Below are 17,592 nucleotides of genomic sequence, written 5' to 3'. Positions count from 1 at the left end.
GCGTTCTGAAGCGCCTGGTGCCTGCAGAGAACGTGCGCTCTGCATGCTGCCTCTCCCTATAGACAGCATGCAAACCGCACGGAAGAAGTGACATGTCACTTCTTAGAATGCAGCGATTCGGGCAGCAGCCGAATCGCTGCGTTCTAATATGCCACGTGCGCACGGCTCCTGCACTCTCTCCATAGACTGTGCAGGGGACGCAGGACGCATGCAGTTACGCTGCGCTGCAGATCGCAGCGTAACTGCATGAAAACACGCAACGTGGGCACATAGCCTTACATACATCAGCCATCTGCCTTATTGGGTTTTTTTTGTTTGTGTTTTTTTTTTTAAATCAGATACATTTTTATTAAACAAACTTTTTCCATTTGGTTTTATACATACAGTGCTGGCCAAAAGTATTGGCACCCCTGCAGTTCTGTCAGATAATATTCAGTTTCTTCTTGATATTGATTGCAATCACAAATTCTTTGGTATTATTATCTTTATTTAATTTGTCGTCAATGGACAAAAAAATTGTCAAAGCCAAATTGGATATAATTCCACACCAAACATAAAAAAGGGGGGGGGTGGACAAAAGTATTGGCACGGTTTGAAAAATCATGTGATGCTTCTCTAATTTGTGTAATTAACAGCACCAGTAACTTACCTGTGGCACCTAACAGGTGTTGGCAATAACTAAATCACACTTGCAGCCAGTTGACATGGATTAAAGTTGACTCAACCTCTGTCCTGTGTCCTTGTGTGTACCACATTGAGCATGGAGAAAAGAAAGAAGACCAAAGAACTGTCTGAGGACTTGAAGGGAACCTGTCATCAGAAATTTAGCTATAAAGCTAAAAGTTCCCCCCTCTGCAGCTCCTGGGCTGCATTCTAGGAAGCTTCCTATAGATTTTGTGTCACCTTTTATCCCAAAATAAACACTTTATAAACTGGTACCTTTTCGTATGTAAATTTCTTAATTTTCCATGTGGGCGGGCTGTCTGATGTACGTTGCTGTTCCTCCATCATATTGACGCCGCCCCCGAACGCTGAATTTGAAAGTTCAGGACACCGCCCCTGGGTGCCCGTGGTCCAGCGCATGCGCTGTTCCACTGTAGCGGTGCCGTGCACTGTGTGCACGTGCGACCGCTGTGACGCTTTGCGCGGGCACGAGGTTATGGGCGGCGCTGTTAGTGTCATCAGTAAGTGCCGCCCATAACCTCGTGACCGCACTTTCCCCTATTACTCCAGCGTTATGCGCAAGCGCTGGAGGAATGATGCCCGGACGTCCCCTCCTTCCCATCATGCTCAGCACGAGGTCACGAGGTTATGGGCGGCACTTACTGATGACACTAACAGCGCCGCCCATAACCTCGTGACCGCACTTTCACCTATTCCTCCAGCGTTATGCGCAAGCGCTGGAGGAATGATGCCCGGACGTCCCCTCCTTCCCATCATGCTCAGCACGAGGTTATGGGCGGCACTTACTGATGACACTAACAGCGCCGCCCATAACCTCGTGCCCGCGCAAAGCGTCACAGCGGTCGCACGTGCACACAGTGCACGGCACCGCTACAGTGGAACAGCGCATGCGCTGGACCACGGGCACCCAGGGGCGGTGTCCTGAACTTTCAAATTCAGCATTCGGGGGCGGCGTCAATATGATGGAGGAACAGCAACGTACATCAGACAGCCCGCCCACATGGAAAATTAAGAAATTTACATACGAAAAGGTACCAGTTTATAAAGTGTTTATTTTGGGATAAAAGGTGACACAAAATCTATAGGAAGCTTCCTAGAATGCAGCCCAGGAGCTGCAGAGGGGGGAACTTTTAGCTTTATAGCTAAATTTCTGATGACAGGTTCCCTTTGAGAATCCAAATTGTGAGGAAGCATGAGCAATCTCAAGGCTACAAGTCCATCTCCAAAGACCTGAAAGTTCCTGTGTCTATGGTGCACAGTGCCATCAAGAAGTTTAATGCCCATGGCACTGTGGCTAACCTCCCTAGATGTGGAAGGAAAAGAAAAATTTACGAGAGATTTCAACACAAGATTGTGCGGATGGTGGATAAAGAACCTCGACTAACATCCAAACAAGTTCAAGCTGCCCTGCAGTCTAAGGGTACAACAGTGTCAACTCGTACTATCCGTCGGCGTCTGAATGAAAAAGGACTGTATGGTAGGATACCCAGGAAGACCCCACTTCTTACCCCGAGACATAAAAAAGCCAGGCTAGAGTTTGCCAAAACTTACCTGAGAAAGCCTAAAACGTTTTGGAAGAATGTTCTCTGGTCAGATGAGACAAAAGTAGAGCTTTTTGGGAAAAGCCATCAACAGAGAGTTTACAGGAAAAAAAAAAAGAGGCATTCAAAGAAAAGACACGGTCCCTACAGTCAAACATGGCGGAGGTTCCCTGATGTTTTGGGGTTGCTTTGCTGCCTCTGGCACTGGACTGCTTGACCGTGTGCATGGCATTATGAAGTCTGATGACTACCAACAAATTTTGCAGCATAATGTAGGGCCCAGTGTGAGAAAAAGAGAATTTTGTTTACTTACCGTAAATTCTTATTCTTATAGTTCCGACATGGGAGACCCAGACCATGGGTGTATAGCTACTGCCTCCGGAGGACACACAAAGTACTACACTCAAAACGTGTAGCTCCTCCCTCCGGGCTATATACACCCCCTGGATGACAATCTAACCAGTTCAGTGCAAAAGCTGAAGGAGGACATTCACCCATAAGTAGAGATAGAGTAAAACTCGGAAAAACCGGAACTCTGTCTACAACAACAGCCCGTGAAAACACACGGAACAAAAACTGCCAACAGGCAACAGGGAGGGTGCTGGGTCTCCCATGTCGGAACTATAAGAAAAAGAATTTACGGTAAGTAAACAAAATTCTCTTTTTCTTCATCGTTCCTTCCATGGGAGACCCAGACCATGGGACGTTCCAAAGCAGTCCATGGGTGGGAAATAAACCAAACTGAAAAGTAGGCAAAACCTAACTTCACAAATGGGCGACAGCCGCCTGAAGGATGCGTCTGCCCAAGCTCGCATCTGCCGAAGCATGAGCATGCACTTGGTAGTGCTTCGAAAAAGTGTGCAGACTGGACCAAGTGGCAGCCTGACAAACCTGCTGAGCCATAGCCTGGTGCCTGAAAGCCCAGGAGGCATCGACAGCTCTGGTCGAGTGCGCCTTAATCCCCAGCGGGGGAGGCACCTGAGAACACTGGTAGGCATCGGCGATAGCCGACCTAATCCAACGAGCTAGGGTCGGTTTAGAAGCAGAGAGACCCTTGCGCTGACCCGTGGTTAGCACAAAAAGTGAGGTGCACTGCCGAAAAACGGCGGTGCGTGACACATAGATTCGGAGCGCCCGCACCAAATCCAAGGTGTGCAACGCCTTCTCAAAGCGATGCACAGGGGCCGGACAAAGAGAGGGCAATGAAATGTCCTGGTTAAGGTGGAAAGAAGACACCACCTTAGGGAGAAAGTCCGGAGTCGGACGAAGAACCACCTTGTCTTGGTGAAACACCAAAAAGGGGGATTCCGAAGAGAGCGCAGCCAAATCAGAAACTCTCCTGAGAGAAGTTATGGCTACTAGAAAAACAACTTTCTGTGAAAGTCTAAACAAGGGAACCTCCCTAAGAGGCTCAAAGGGGGGTTTCTGTAAGGCCGTGAGGACCAGATTAAGGTCCCAGGGATCCAAAGGCCGCCGGTAAGGAGGAATGATGTGAGCTGCGCCCTGCATGAAGGTGCGCACCTGAGCCAGTCGGGCGATACGCCGCTGGAATAATACCGACAGAGCCGACACCTGTCCTTTGAGGGAATTGAGGGACAGTCCTAGCTGTAGACCAGACTGTAGAAAAGACAGGATGGTCGGCAAGGAGAACGGCCAAGGAGCATGGTCGGAAGAGCGACACCAGGACAGGAAGATCCTCCAAGTCCTGTGATAAATCTTGGCCGAAGAAGACTTCCGAGCCTGAGTCATAGTGGAGATGACCTCAGAGGGAATACCTGAAGCCGTCAGGATCCAGGACTCAAGAGCCACGCCGTCAATCTGAGAGCCGCAGAATTCTGGCGGAAAAACGGACCTTGAGAGAGAAGGTCTGGGCGGTCTGGGAGATGCCACGGCACCTCTACAGACAGGCGGAGCAGGTCTGGGTACCAAGCTCGCCTGGGCCAGTCCGGAGCAATGATTATGACCCGATGGCCCTCCATTCTGATCTTGCGCAGAACCCTGGGCAAGAGAGCTAACGGGGGAAACACGTAAGCCAGACGGAACTGGGACCAATCCTGAACCAGCGCATCCGCTGCGAAGGCCTGAGGATCGTGGGAGCGAGCCACGTAAACCGGAACCTTGTTGTTGTGCCGGGATGCCATTAGATCCACTTCCGGAGTACCCCACTTGCGGCAGATTGACCTGAAGACTGCCGGGTGTAGGGCCCACTCGCCGCTGTCTACGGTTTGACGGCTGAGATAATCGGCCTCCCAGTTTTCTACGCCTGGGATGTGGACTGCTGATATGGTGGACTTTGAGTCCTCCGTCCACTGGAGGATTCGCTGAACCTCCAACATCGCCAGGCGGCTGCAAGTTCCGCCCTGGTGATTGATGTAGGCAACCGTTGTCGCGTTGTCCGACTGGACTCGAATGTGCCTGCCCGCCAGCAGGTGGTGCAAGGCTAGGAGAGCTAGAAACACAGCTCTGATCTCCAGCACATTGATCGGGAGGGCTGATTCGGACGGAGTCCAAGTGCCCTGTGCTCGGTGATGGAGAAAAACTGCTCCCCAACCGGAGAGGCTGGCATCTGTGGTGAGAATCACCCAGGACGGAGTCAGGAAGGAGCGTCCCTGTGACAGAGAGAGGGGCCGAAGCCACCACTGAAGAGAGCTCCTGGTCTGTGGCGACAGAGCCATTAGCTTGTGCAGGGAAGAGGTCCGCTTGTTCCAACAGCGGAGAATGTCCAACTGCAGGGGACGCAGATGGAACTGTGCAAATGGAACCGCTTCCATTGACGCCACCATCTGACCCAGCACCTGCATGAGGTGTCTGATGGAATGACGGCGGTGCCTCAGCAGAGAGCGCACCGCTAGCTGAAGGGACTGCTGTTTGACCAAGGGCAACTTCACAAGTGCCGGCAGAGTCTCGAATTGCATCCCTAGGTACAGAAGCCCCTGGGTCGGGGTCAGAGTGGACTTGGACAGGTTGACAAGCCACCCGAACTGAACAAGCGTGGCGAGAGTGAGCGAGACACTCCGCTGGCACTCTGTCCTGGATGAGGCCTTGACTAGAAGGTCGTCCAGGTAGGGGATTACTGCCAACCCCTGAAGGTGCAGGACCGCAACCACTGCTGCCATAACCTTGGTGAAAACACGCGGGGCCGTGGCTAACCCGAAGGGGAGAGCCACGAATTGGAAATGTTCCTCTCCGATTGCAAAGCGGAGCCAACGCTGGTGTGAAACCGCGATAGGCACGTGCAGATAGGCATCCCTGATGTCGATGGATGCCAGAAAATCTCCCTGGGTCATTGATGCAATGACCGATCTGAGAGACTCCATGCGAAAACGCCGCACCTGAACACGCTTGTTGAGAAGCTTGAGATCCAGGATGGGCCGGAAGGAACCGTCCTTCTTGGGGACTAGAAAGAGGTTGGAGTAGAAACCTCTGAACCGTTCCCGTGCGGGAACCGGAACAATAACACCGTTGGCCTGCAGGGATGCCACGGCCTGAGAGAAGGCGGCGGCCTTGGAGCAGGGGGGAGTTGACAGAAAAAATCTGTTTGGCGGGCTGGAGGAAAATTCTATCCTGTAGCCGTGGGAGATGATATCCCGCACCCACTGATCGGAGACGTGTTGAAACCACACGTCGCCAAAGCGGGAGAGCCTGCCACCGACCAAGGACGTTGCTGGCGCAGCCAGATAGTCAAGAGGGGGCTGCCTTAGTGGCAGCGGCTCCTCCGGACTTCTTAGGACGCGGCTTTGCGCGCCAGATGGGTTTACGATCCTTGGCTGCGGTAGTGGACGAGGCTGAGGGCTTAGAGGCTGACCAGTTAGAGGAACGAAAGGAACGAAACCTCGATTGGTTCCTGCCCTGGACAGGTCTCTTGGCTTTAGCTTGTGGTAAGGAAGTACTCTTCCCTCCAGTAGCTTCCTTAATTATTTCATCCAGTTGTTCACCAAACAGCCGGGACCCAGCAAAGGGGAGGCCCGCAAGGTACTTCTCAGAAGAAGCGTCTGCCTTCCACTCTCGAAGCCACAAAATCCTGCGGATCGCGAGAGAGTTAGCGGAGGCCACCGCCGTGCGGTGAGAAGCCTCCAGAATGGCAGACATGGCGTAGGATGAAAAAGACGAAGCCTGAGAAGTTAAGGCCTCCATCTCAGGCATAGAGTCCCTGGTGAGGGAATGTATCTCCGCCAGAGAGGCAGAGACTGCCTTAAGAGCCCACACTGCCGCAAAAGACGGGGAGAAGGAGGCTCCTGCCGCCTCATATACAGACTTGGCCAGAAGGTCAACCTGGCGGTCAGTGGGATCCTTAAGAGAGGTGCCATCAGCCACCGCTACGACTGTGCGGGCTGAGATTCTAGACACCGGAGGGCCTACCTTTGGGGACTGAGCCCACTCCTTCACCACATCTGGCGGAAAGGGAAAACGGTCATCAGAACTACGCTTTGGAAAGCGTTTGTCAGGACAGGCCCTGGGTTTGGTGACAATGCCCTGAAAACTGGAGTGGTTAAAAAACGTACTCCGAGCCTTCTTAGGTGAGGCAAACTGATGTATCTCCACCAGAGAGGCTTGTTCCTCTGACACTGGTGGATTGAGGTTCAGGACGGAGTTAATGGACGCAATCAAGTCACTAACATCCGCATCATCTTCAGACAAGGCAATGGGGTACCTAGAGCTAGCGTCTGAACCCACAGTAAAAGTATCCTCCTCGCCCTGCACCTCGGCCCGTGAATCAGAGCCGTGGGACGAGGAAGGAGAAGGGTCCCTGTGTCTCCGTTTAGGAGGACGGGGTCCTAAAACATGCTCTGAGGGCTCTGCAGAGCTCGGAGCAACAGAGGCGGCCTGAGAAGGGGGCTGATTCATGGTCAGCAGTGTCCGGGACAGTTGTCCCATAGAGTCGGCAAAAGACTGGGAAATAGCTCTGGAAAAAGATGCTACCCAAGCCGGGGGATCAGACACCGGGGCTGGAGCGGCCGGAGGAACCCCTGAGGAGGCTCCAGGCTGAGGGACCACCATATTAGAGCAGGCATCACAATGTGGGTATGTGCTTGGCTCTGGCAGAATGAGCTTACAAGCAGTGCATATAGCGTACAGCTTTGCAGCCTTGCTCCTAGTGACAGACATGCTGCTGAGGTGGAGGCTCTGCAGCTAGAATACACTCCTGTAGAATGCCCTGAGAGTGTATAATAAAAAGCCCACAACCAGAGGTTGTGGCTTACCAGACCGCTCTCTGTGTGCCCTCCGAATTCCACAGCTCAGACCCCCAGTAAAGCGTCAGCCTTCCCCAAAAGCAGCAGCTGCAGCATCCAGCGCCGATCTGTGTAAGAACGCTGAGAAAATGGCGCTGGAAGGAGGAGGGGGGCAAGGAGAAGCCCAAGAGCGGGAAACCGGAGGGCCAAGGAGAGATACAGGGGAGGGAACATCTCCACAGAAAGGAGTGTCCTCCCCTCTGCTGGCCGGCCTGTGGGCGGCGCCACGCTATGCATGTGCATGAATGACATGCAGGGAAGCCGAAACCGAAACTAGGCCCAAACTGAAGCCGGGGCCTAGATTTTTAACGTGCGGCCGACGAGCAGGCACCCCCGGCGCGGTTCTCCGGAAAAACACAGAGAACCGGCCGGAATTACAGTAAAAGACAAACAACATACTCTCCCCTCAATAAAAGTACCCGGGACCCCTGAAAAACGTCTCAATACTTAGCTTTTGAGACGCAGGGCCATGTCCCTGAGGGAAGGTGAAATGCTCCGTCCAGCAGGAACCTGACAGGGCTGTGGATGGAGACCGGTCTCTTGCACAGCAGAGAGGACCGTGATAGCTCCCACTTCAAACCAGAGCCTGAAAAGGATGTTGAAGGAGCGCGGCATGTGAAGGCTCCAGCCTTGCAAGGTCAACCTTAACAGCACCGCCGACACAGTGGGGTGTGAAGGGACATGCCGGGAGTCCAGACTGGACCCGCTTTTCTTCCATATCTTTAAAAATAAAATCTTAAAAATGAAAAATCAGAGAATGCATGTGTGTGTGTGTGACCTCCTGAAACACAAAGCATTGAACTGGTTAGATTGTCATCCAGGGGGTGTATATAGCCCGGAGGGAGGAGCTACACGTTTTGAGTGTAGTACTTTGTGTGTCCTCCGGAGGCAGTAGCTATACACCCATGGTCTGGGTCTCCCATGGAAGGAACGATGAAGAAAGCTGGGTGTCCCTCAGAGGTCTTGGGTCTTCCAGCAGGACAATGACCCAAAACACACTTCAAAAAGCACTAGAAAATGGTTTGAGAGAAAGCACTGGAGACTACTAAAGTGGCCAGCAATGAGTCCAGACCTGAATCCCATAGAACACCTGTGGAGAGATCTCAAAATGGCAGTTTGGAGAAGGCACCCTTCAAATCTCAGGGACCTGGAGCAGTTTGACAAAGAAAAATGGTCTAAAATTCCAGGAGAGCATTGTAAGAAACACATTGATGGTTACCGGAAGCGGTTGTTTGCAGTTATTTTGGATAAAGGTTGTGCAACCAAGTATTAGGCTAAGGGTGCCAATACTTTTGTCTGGCCCGTTTTTGGAGTTTTGTGTGAAATGATCTGATTTTTGATTCATTCTCTTTTGTGTTTTTTCATTGCAAGCAAATTAAATGAAGATAATAATAACAAAGAATTTGTGATTTAAATCATTTTCAAGAAGAAACTAAGTATTATCTGACAGAATTGCAGGGGTGCCAATACTTTTGGCCAGCATTGTACATTCAAATACAAAAAAAGGAAACTTACATGAAGGTCAATGATATTGTATAATAAACAGAATAAAAAAAATTCCATTAGGATAATACAATCCTTTTCTTTCGGGTACTTTAACAACGTTGCATAAAATAACTTTACTATTACATATTCACAGAGACTAGAATCAAAGCAGTAGATACACTTAGATAGAACAGGAGCAGTATGGAGGAACCAGGAGAAAACATGGATGAAAACTGCACTGCTATAGATGAAAAGAAGATCCAAATCACCGGGTAGTAAATGAAGGTGCTTTATTCAACGCGTTTCGAAGTGTAACTGAACATCTTCATCAGGAAATGCACCGATGAATTCCTGATGAAGACGTGAAGTTACACTTTGAAACGCGTTGAATAAAGCCCCTTCATCTACTACCCGGTGAGATGGATCTTGTTTTCATTTACAGCAGCGCAGTTTTCATCTATGTTTCTCCTGGTTCCTCCATACTGTTCCAACCTCTGGGCTTGTGGACCTCGTAGCAGCTGTTTTTTACCTTCACTACTGGTTGTCGGTGACACAACCACACTAGGTGAGCCCTTTCCTAACAGAATATTCCTCTTTATATTGGGATAAGACCCTATTGCGCTTGTTGGTCCACAGCACTTCAGTAGATAGATTTGAAATACATTGCAATAGAGATGTTTTTCCAGGTCCTAAACATGGATCTCTTCATACCTCTCCAACCGCACTTTTAGTGTCTCCCATTCCCACACAACCTCTTCATCCCGTTCTCTCTCTGTTGGTGTCCCTCAAGGCTCTGTCCTGGGACCCTTACTTTTTTCTATCTATACATTTGGCCTGGGACAACTCATAAAGTCCCATGGCTTCCAGTACCACCTATATGCCGATGACACTCAGATCTACCTCTCTGGTCCAGATGTCACATCTCTGCTGTCCAGAATCCCAGAGTGCCTATCTGCTATATCTTCCTTCTTTTCCTCTCGCTTCCTAAAGCTCAATATGGCCAAAACTGAACTGATCATCTTTCCTCCATCTCCCCTGCACTCTCCACCTGATCCATCCATTACAATTAATAACATCACGCTCTCCCCAGCACCCAAAGTTCGGTGCCTCGGAGTGACCTTTGACTCTGCCCTGTCCTTCATACCGCACATCCAATCCCTCACCACCTCCTGCCGTTTTCAACTCAAAAATATCTCCAGAATCCGCCCTTTTCTCAATCCCCAATCTACAAAAATTCTAGTGCACGCCCTCATAATCTCCCGCATCGACTACTGCAACATCCTCCTCTGTGGTCTCCCTGCTAACACACTCGCCCCTCTCCAGTCCATCCTTAACTCTGCTGCCCGACTGATCCACCTCTCTCCTCAATACCACCCCGCTTCTCCTCTCTGCAAGTCCCTCCACTGGCTCCCAATCTTCCACCGTATCCAATTCAAATTACTAACACTGACCTACAAAGCTATCCATAATCTGTCTCCTCCATATATCTCTGAACTAATCTCTCGCTACACTCCAAAACGTAACCTCCGGTCCTCCCAAGATCTCCTTCTATCCTCCTCTCTCATTCGCTCCTCATGCAACCGACTCCAAGACTTCTCCCGAGCATCCCCAGTCTCCTGGAACTCACTGCCTCAACACGTCAGACTATCTACTACACTTGCAAACTTCAAACGGACCCTGAAAACTCATCTGTTCAGAAATGCCTATAATCTACAATGACCTCACCGCCCCACCACCGTGCGGAGCTGCCGCCCCACCACCGTGCGGAGCTGCCGCCCCACCACCGTGCGGAGCTGCCGCCCCACCACCGTGCGGAGCTGCCGCCCCACCACCGTGCGGAGCTGCCGCCCCACCTACACCCCACCTACTGTCTCCTCCCCAAAATCCTTTAGGATGTAAGCCCGCAAGGGCAGGGCCCTCTTCCCCCTGTGCTAGTCTGTCTATTGTAACGTGTACATGTATTCTGTATGTAACCCCCTCATGTACAGCACCATGGAATCAATGGTGCTCTATAAATAAACAATAATAATAAAATAATAATAATGAAAGGGTCAGTGTATAAGAAGCAAGAACTGTTCCAATAATATTCGGAGTAGGATGGAAGACAACAGACTAGGGTTGTCTAACCACACACCACAAATCCTATCATATACAGTATATGCAATGCATTTCTTTCCAGATGTGTACTCCTTTCTAAACCATTTTTTTTATTCTCATTGATGACCAGTATTTTGGGTCGAGCTGCTGCAGACTTACCTTTGTCCTTGAATCAACACTGTGCCTGGGGGTAGCACATTCACATATAACACATATAAGGTGAGCACACTACCTTTAATGGTTCTGCAGTCACCATTTATTCCATAAGGATATCTGCACTATGGAGCACTCTGCATTTTTTTTTTTATTTGGTATCAATCTTATAGGTGTCCTACCATGTCCTCTCATAGCCTCCTTCCCATCGTTTGGTTCTTTCTGGTTCTTCATCCATTTCTAGACTAGGAAAACACCAGTGACTTCACTAGGAGAATAACATTGGTGCATTAGTGTATTCTTATATATAACTACATTGTCACTGTAAGGCTGCTTTCAAACTACGTTTTTTAGCATGCATCATGAACGTGTTTTTGCTGCAAAAGCGGATCCTGTTTTTGCAAAGAAAATCGCATGCAAACGCATGTGTTATTTTGCAGGATCCTGTCACTTGAAGTTTATGGGCGGGCATTGGAGTCATGTGATCGGGAGTGAGGGGAACTGAACGTGATAGACTGGGAGCCGGCATCTGACAGCTGCGGTAAGCTGTAACCAAGGTAAATATTGGGTAACTAAGTGAAGTGCTTTGCTTGAATACCCGATATTTACGAGCGTCTGCAGCTGCTAGGAGCCGGCTCCCTTCACACGTAACCAAGGTAAACATCGGGTAACTAAGAAGCGCTTTGCTTGGTTACTCGATATTTACCTTGGTTACGAGCGTCCGCCGCTCTCAGGCGGGGGAGAGAGAAACTGATCACGCCAGGCTGGTTTCTGGGCATGCGCAGTAGAGCAAGCAAGACCCTGTCTATCAGCATGCCAGCGTTCATATGTGTTTGCATGCGGTTTAGTCAGGATCCAGCAATTTGCAGTATTTGGACGCAGCTCAAAAACGCTACAAGTAGCGTTTTTGAAAAAAGTTAAAAAAGTGCATGTCGCTGAATCCTTACTATAACGCACGCAAACGCATGTGAACGCATGTTGACGCGAGTCCATTGCAAATGCATTGAAATGAAAACGCATTTGCACTGGATCCGTTTTTGCGTTACAAAAACGTTCATGACGCATGTTAAAAAAAAAAAACGTAGTGTGAAAGCAGCCTTAAATAAAAAAAGTGTTAAGACATTAGAAGAGTACAAAATGGAAAATATTACAGGTTATTATTGAGTGCACACTACCATGCTCACTCGTGTGCTTGGTACTCATAATGAGCAGTCAGACGCTAAAATGCAATACTCCACCACCTCCATTTGATTACATGTCAAGTATGGAGACCATAAACCTGCAAATTAGAATGTGCTGAGGTCTATGCTTTTCACACCTACTTACTCATTGGCCATCTACTATTCTTACATCTTACTATTTATTGTTGAGCCTTGCACAAAGGATTAGTGATGAGTGGGCACTACCATGCCTGGGGGCTCAGTACTCATTAAGAGAAGTTGGATGCTTGGATGGGCACGACTCAAGTAACCGAGAATAATGGAAGTAAATGGGGAACGCAAGCATTTTTCAAGAAGACTTCCCAAATGCTTGAGTTCCCCATTGTCTTCCATTATACTCTGTACACAAGTATTTTTTTTTGAGAAGCATAAAAATTAGAATAGGACAGAAATGAAAGTTACACCTTGACGTGGTTTCTGGGCACAAGTAAATTTGGCCACTTATTTACTAAGTAACTCATTTTTTTTTTAATTTTCATGTTTTCTTAGCAGTAATGCGTGTTCACATTGCAATGTTCACCATCTACATTCTTGTTTTTTTGTCCTTCCCTTTACTTGAGTGCAACTGCTATGTTGGATATTGTATGTCACGATCAGTATGCACCAGTTCAGACTATGAGATTAGGAAGTGTCGGCAATTTTTCTATCCTATGCCAATTTGACTAGTCGAAGGGGCGTTAAGTTCCTCAGACTAGTCAGCCCTCTTTCTGTGTAATCATGATTTCCACGAGCCAGCGTAACCGCCAGCCACTGGAAATCTAGCACATGTGTACTTGAGCCGTATTCTGAATTTATGGTCATGCGCAGTGCACCTAATGAAACCGGGAAGCATCCACCCCGCTTCTGAAGCATACTGACAGCTGAAATGAGCCAGCAAATGCGTGAGATTTTCAGGAGCTGAAGACGGCGGCTCATGGAGATCATATTATCACACCCACAGGGGCGTGATAACACGGAAAGAGGGCCAACTAGTCTGGGGAAGCAACACCCCATCGACTTGTCAAGGCCCTAATTAGCATGAAAACAGCACATTTTATAATTTTTTTTTGTTGTTTTTTTTTAAACATTCATTTTAGTAAATAGCATTATACAGAGCTGGTTAGGCTGGGAATTTGGGCATAATGCCCTGACTGTAGCTGGGTTGGAGGGCATAGGGGAATCTCACAGGTTCCATTTAAAGCCGCCTCTTCCCAGGAAGTGGAAAGGCTGAACTGTTCCTGCAGGGGGCAGATTAATTCACATTTCCAGAGCTCAGTGTCCGCCCATCAGCTGAGTCCTCGTCTCCTGTGCTGCAAACTGATACCCACAAGACGGTGTGAACACAACACCACAAACACTACAGAAGCCCCTTTTACTTATGATTGCCTTTACTCCTCTGAGACAGTAATGACCTCCTCAGATCCCTTCTGAGTCAAGTAGGAGGAGCCATTTTGTCTGGTGTCTTTACTCTACCAAGTCCTACTGGAACTCCCCCAGGAGGAAATTCCCACAATTTACAGTTTGGCTGCACCCGTTGGATTTCACTACAGTATACTCTGAAATGTTGCCTCTAGGACAACTTTGATGGGTGATAATAATTTCTTCATTTGGTTATAACAGTCTTAACACGCTACACTCAGAAAGCATTATTTTCTCTATTTTCCCTAAGCGAATTCCACACAGTGGTATATTGCTGAGGTTGGGAGCCACAACGACGCACATTGCTTACTTTGCCCTCGACAATTTAAAGGGAACCTGTCGCCACTTTTTTGGCCTATAGACTGCAACCACCACCAACGGGCTCTTATATACAGCATTCTAACATGCTGTATATAAGAGCCCAGTCTGGGGGTATAATATAACAAACACTTCATAATACTAAACCTATGTTATACCCCTGGCCTGGGCTCTTATATACAGCATGTTAGAATGCTGTATATAAGAGCCCGGTGGTGCTGGCCGCAGCTTATAGCCAAAAAAGTGGTGACAGGTTCCCTTTAACTACGTGTTTCCCTTGCACTAGTTTTGTAAGATTCAGGTAAATGACTGTGCAACAAGTACATGACTGAGGTCCACAAGTACAACGGCTGCTCTGCCTTAGGCCTCCTTCACTGTGTCTTTGGTACATGTGACGTCCGTTTTCACACGTACCAGAAACATGGACGCACGTAGGCGCATTAAAATCCATGGGTTTGGTCGCACATCCGTGTTTTCATAGGGACTGTGTGTGTGTATGGAGCACATACGTGTCTGTGTGCTCCACACGGTGATATGTCCATTATTTGCTGACAGCATGGGTGTCACACGGACCGCACACTGATGTGATCCGTGTGACATGTCCCAGACAAAACATAGGTCACATAAAAATACATTTTTATACTTACCTGTCTCCAGCGCTGCTGTCTCTGCTGTTGCTTCCTGGACTGCTCATTATTCCTCATGCATAATCACTGCACTGAAGTAACAGCAGCGCTGGAGACAGGTAAGTATACCAGCTGTCTGTGTGCTATCCGGATGTCAAACGTATAGCACAGGGATGAAACACACGCACGCACCTTCACTACGGACTGGTTAAAACGTTCATGTTTTGCACGAATGTGTGAAAGGCCTTATAGTGGGAAATCTCAAGAGGAAATCCCACACTAGAACATACTGGCTCTGTTCAAGGCCTGTAACATATAGCTCAGCATGGGAGCTGTAGACACAAAATGGAAGATGTGTACAGGAGTGCTCACACCACCGTATTGATCACACAAGTGCAAACTGATGAAAAGACATGGCACTTGGAAGAATGTAATATGATGAGGCAGCGCTGATGAATGTTATTCTCACACTGATTTGGCTTGAAAATCTCACCATGCTGCAATTTTACTCTGAAATTGGATGAGACCATTCACCCATTTAAGTGTAAAGTGCGAGAAACAAAATCAGATGCCACAGAATAGTATTCGATTATTACAGATACAATGCAATTCTATGACATAGAAAAGTGTAAAGGATTAATAGCTGCCAAGTAAAAAAAATAAATATAAAATAGATGTCATAGAGGCGACAAGTGAGATAATTGTCCTACTTTTCTGGATGAGAATGGTATAGATATATATATATACTGCCGTGTGACCTCAGCCTGTAGAAAACTACAGAGGAACCTTGGATAACGAGCAGAATTGGTTCAGGGAGTGTGCTCTTAAACCAAGTTATTCTTATATCAAAGCGAATTTTCCCATAGGAAATAACTGAAACGCAGACAATTTGTTCCACAACCCAAAAATAATGTACTGTATTTATACAAACTCATTACAGTAATACAAAATAATGTACGACTGTTGCTTTTGTCTCTTTTTGAGGATTCCACGGAAATGTGACATTGCATTATCATTGAACAGATTCATCGCTCGCACAGCTGCAGCCTTATTCAGGTGGTGTTTTTCTACAAAATTTTGCACTGTTTCTCACATTTTGAACATCGCCCGTTTCTCATCTGAGGGGAAGCACTGAAGCTCACCTAAGAGGGCAGTAAGCAGGCAAGCCCACTAGAGGGCACGAGGACTGAACGGGGACACAGGTCAGAGGGAAAAGGGCAAAGAGACGAACAGAGAAGGACTCAGGACTGGAGGGGAACAGGAGGAGACAAGACGGGAGACACAGGCCAGATCGGGTCAGGGGGAGTCGGAGGTCAAATCAGGTCAGGGCAGAACCCAGGTCATTCACAGGAACGTAACGCAGCTGAGCCGGAAACATCACTGGCGAAGCACCGGAGGTGCAGCGCCAGGATATAGCGGCCTGTCCATCAGAGCGAGGCACCAAGGATTAACCCCTCGCAACCTGGAACCCTGAGCGACGGCTGAGCCAGGGAAAGATCATGACAGCAATACTGTATTGTATACAGTAGACAAAGTTACCTCCAGGTTTACACAGAGCGGATCAGAGCGCAGTGACAGGACGGACCTGGAAGTGTGCGCGGTGAGCATTTGCTCGTATTGCACGTAAACCAAGTTGCGAATATGTGAAAAGCTTTGCTCATCTACGGAACACTCACAAACCTGGTTATACGTAATCCGAGGCTTCACTGTATATTCACAGTAGAATGCAATGGAAAAAAATAGAAGGTTGGAAGATCCATCAGTACAATCTTAAAACTTTAATGCAGTAGATTAAAAAAAATGATCCGTAACACAAGCGGATGCATCGCATAGCCCTGATGCATCGCATAGCCCTGATGCCTCGCATAGCCCTGATGCCTCGCATAGCCCTGATGCCTCGCATAGCCCTGATGCCTCGCATAGCCCTGATGTCTCCCATAGCCCTGATGCATCATCGCATAGCCCTGATATATCCTTGTTTTGTACTATAGTTTGGTCGGGGATTGGATTGAGACCCACAATGATGAGCTCAGGCGCCTCCAGAATTACATGGTGAGGAAAGTGTCTGTACATATAATGTAAGGTGCCTGCAGGAGGGGGGCAGCCTTATATACAGCCAGTACTGGGGCACACACAGACGCACAGCCCCTATAGGTGAGCAGTTGCAGCACATCCTCCTGCCCCACAATGATAATGTATTTATTAACAGCTAAACACCGCACCAAACACGTCTCCTCCGGCCCGTGATGTGTGCACCGTGCCCTGCGGAGGAGCCGTCTGCACGGCCACGTACCTGACACAGGACCCCGCACAGCGAAGGTAGGCTGGCACGTTTACGTGTGTGCAACCAAACAACGCTCCCCTGGAAACAACAGAGCGGAAGACAAGTTCCCGGCTGCACGCGCTCCTCAGCGGTATAACTGCTGCCACCACCGAGCGGCGTCCCACAGACGGTCACCAGACACCATGTGTCGTCTCCAGAGGAAAATGTCTCACATCTCCAATGCTCAATTTAGCTTCTTACTCATCAGTTTCTTATCTGATAAATCAGTGGTTGTTTGTGTATGTTTTCTCATGATAGACAATTGTCCAAATAATAAAATGCAGTGAGTGAGGAATCCTGGGGTGAATACACAAAAAGCAGCTACAGAAGAGCTAGAAGTGGCACAAAAATGGGTATTAAAATGGGCAACACAAAATTGACTTTCTTCATCGTTCCTTATGGGAGACCCAGACCATGGGTGTATAGCTTCTGCCTCCGGAGGACACACAAAGTACTACACTAAAAAGTGTAGCTCCTCCCTCCTAGCATATACACCCCTTGGATAACCAAATATAG

General features: G+C 48.5%; 1 protein-coding gene across 7 annotated transcripts in view; it reads right to left on the bottom strand.

The window, feature by feature from the left end:
- The window catches only part of GTF2H2C (GTF2H2 family member C), a 111,928-nt gene extending 94,818 nt beyond the window's left edge, over positions 1–17,110 (bottom strand). Inside the window, exons 1-3 of one of the 7 annotated variants that reach the window (XM_075325155.1) lie at positions 17,047–17,085; positions 16,434–16,459; positions 11,374–11,459 (exon numbers count right to left, since the gene is read on the bottom strand). In XM_075325155.1, the coding sequence (XP_075181270.1) occupies positions 11,374–11,429 (56 nt within the window). In that variant the 5' untranslated portion in view covers positions 11,430–11,459; positions 16,434–16,459; positions 17,047–17,085. Of the gene's footprint in view, positions 1–11,373; positions 11,460–16,433; positions 16,460–16,975; positions 17,025–17,046 lie in introns of those variants that run through there. The other 6 variants (XM_075325157.1, XM_075325158.1, XM_075325154.1 and 3 more) reach the window with 6 other exon arrangements.
- Positions 17,111–17,592: the final 482 nt, after the last annotated feature.

This window comes from Anomaloglossus baeobatrachus, chromosome 1, assembly GCF_048569485.1.
Source record: "Anomaloglossus baeobatrachus isolate aAnoBae1 chromosome 1, aAnoBae1.hap1, whole genome shotgun sequence".
NCBI lineage: Eukaryota > Metazoa > Chordata > Amphibia > Anura > Aromobatidae > Anomaloglossus > Anomaloglossus baeobatrachus.
The sequence above is the reverse complement of the archived record's forward strand: the minus strand, read 5'-3'. Positions and strand labels throughout refer to the sequence as shown.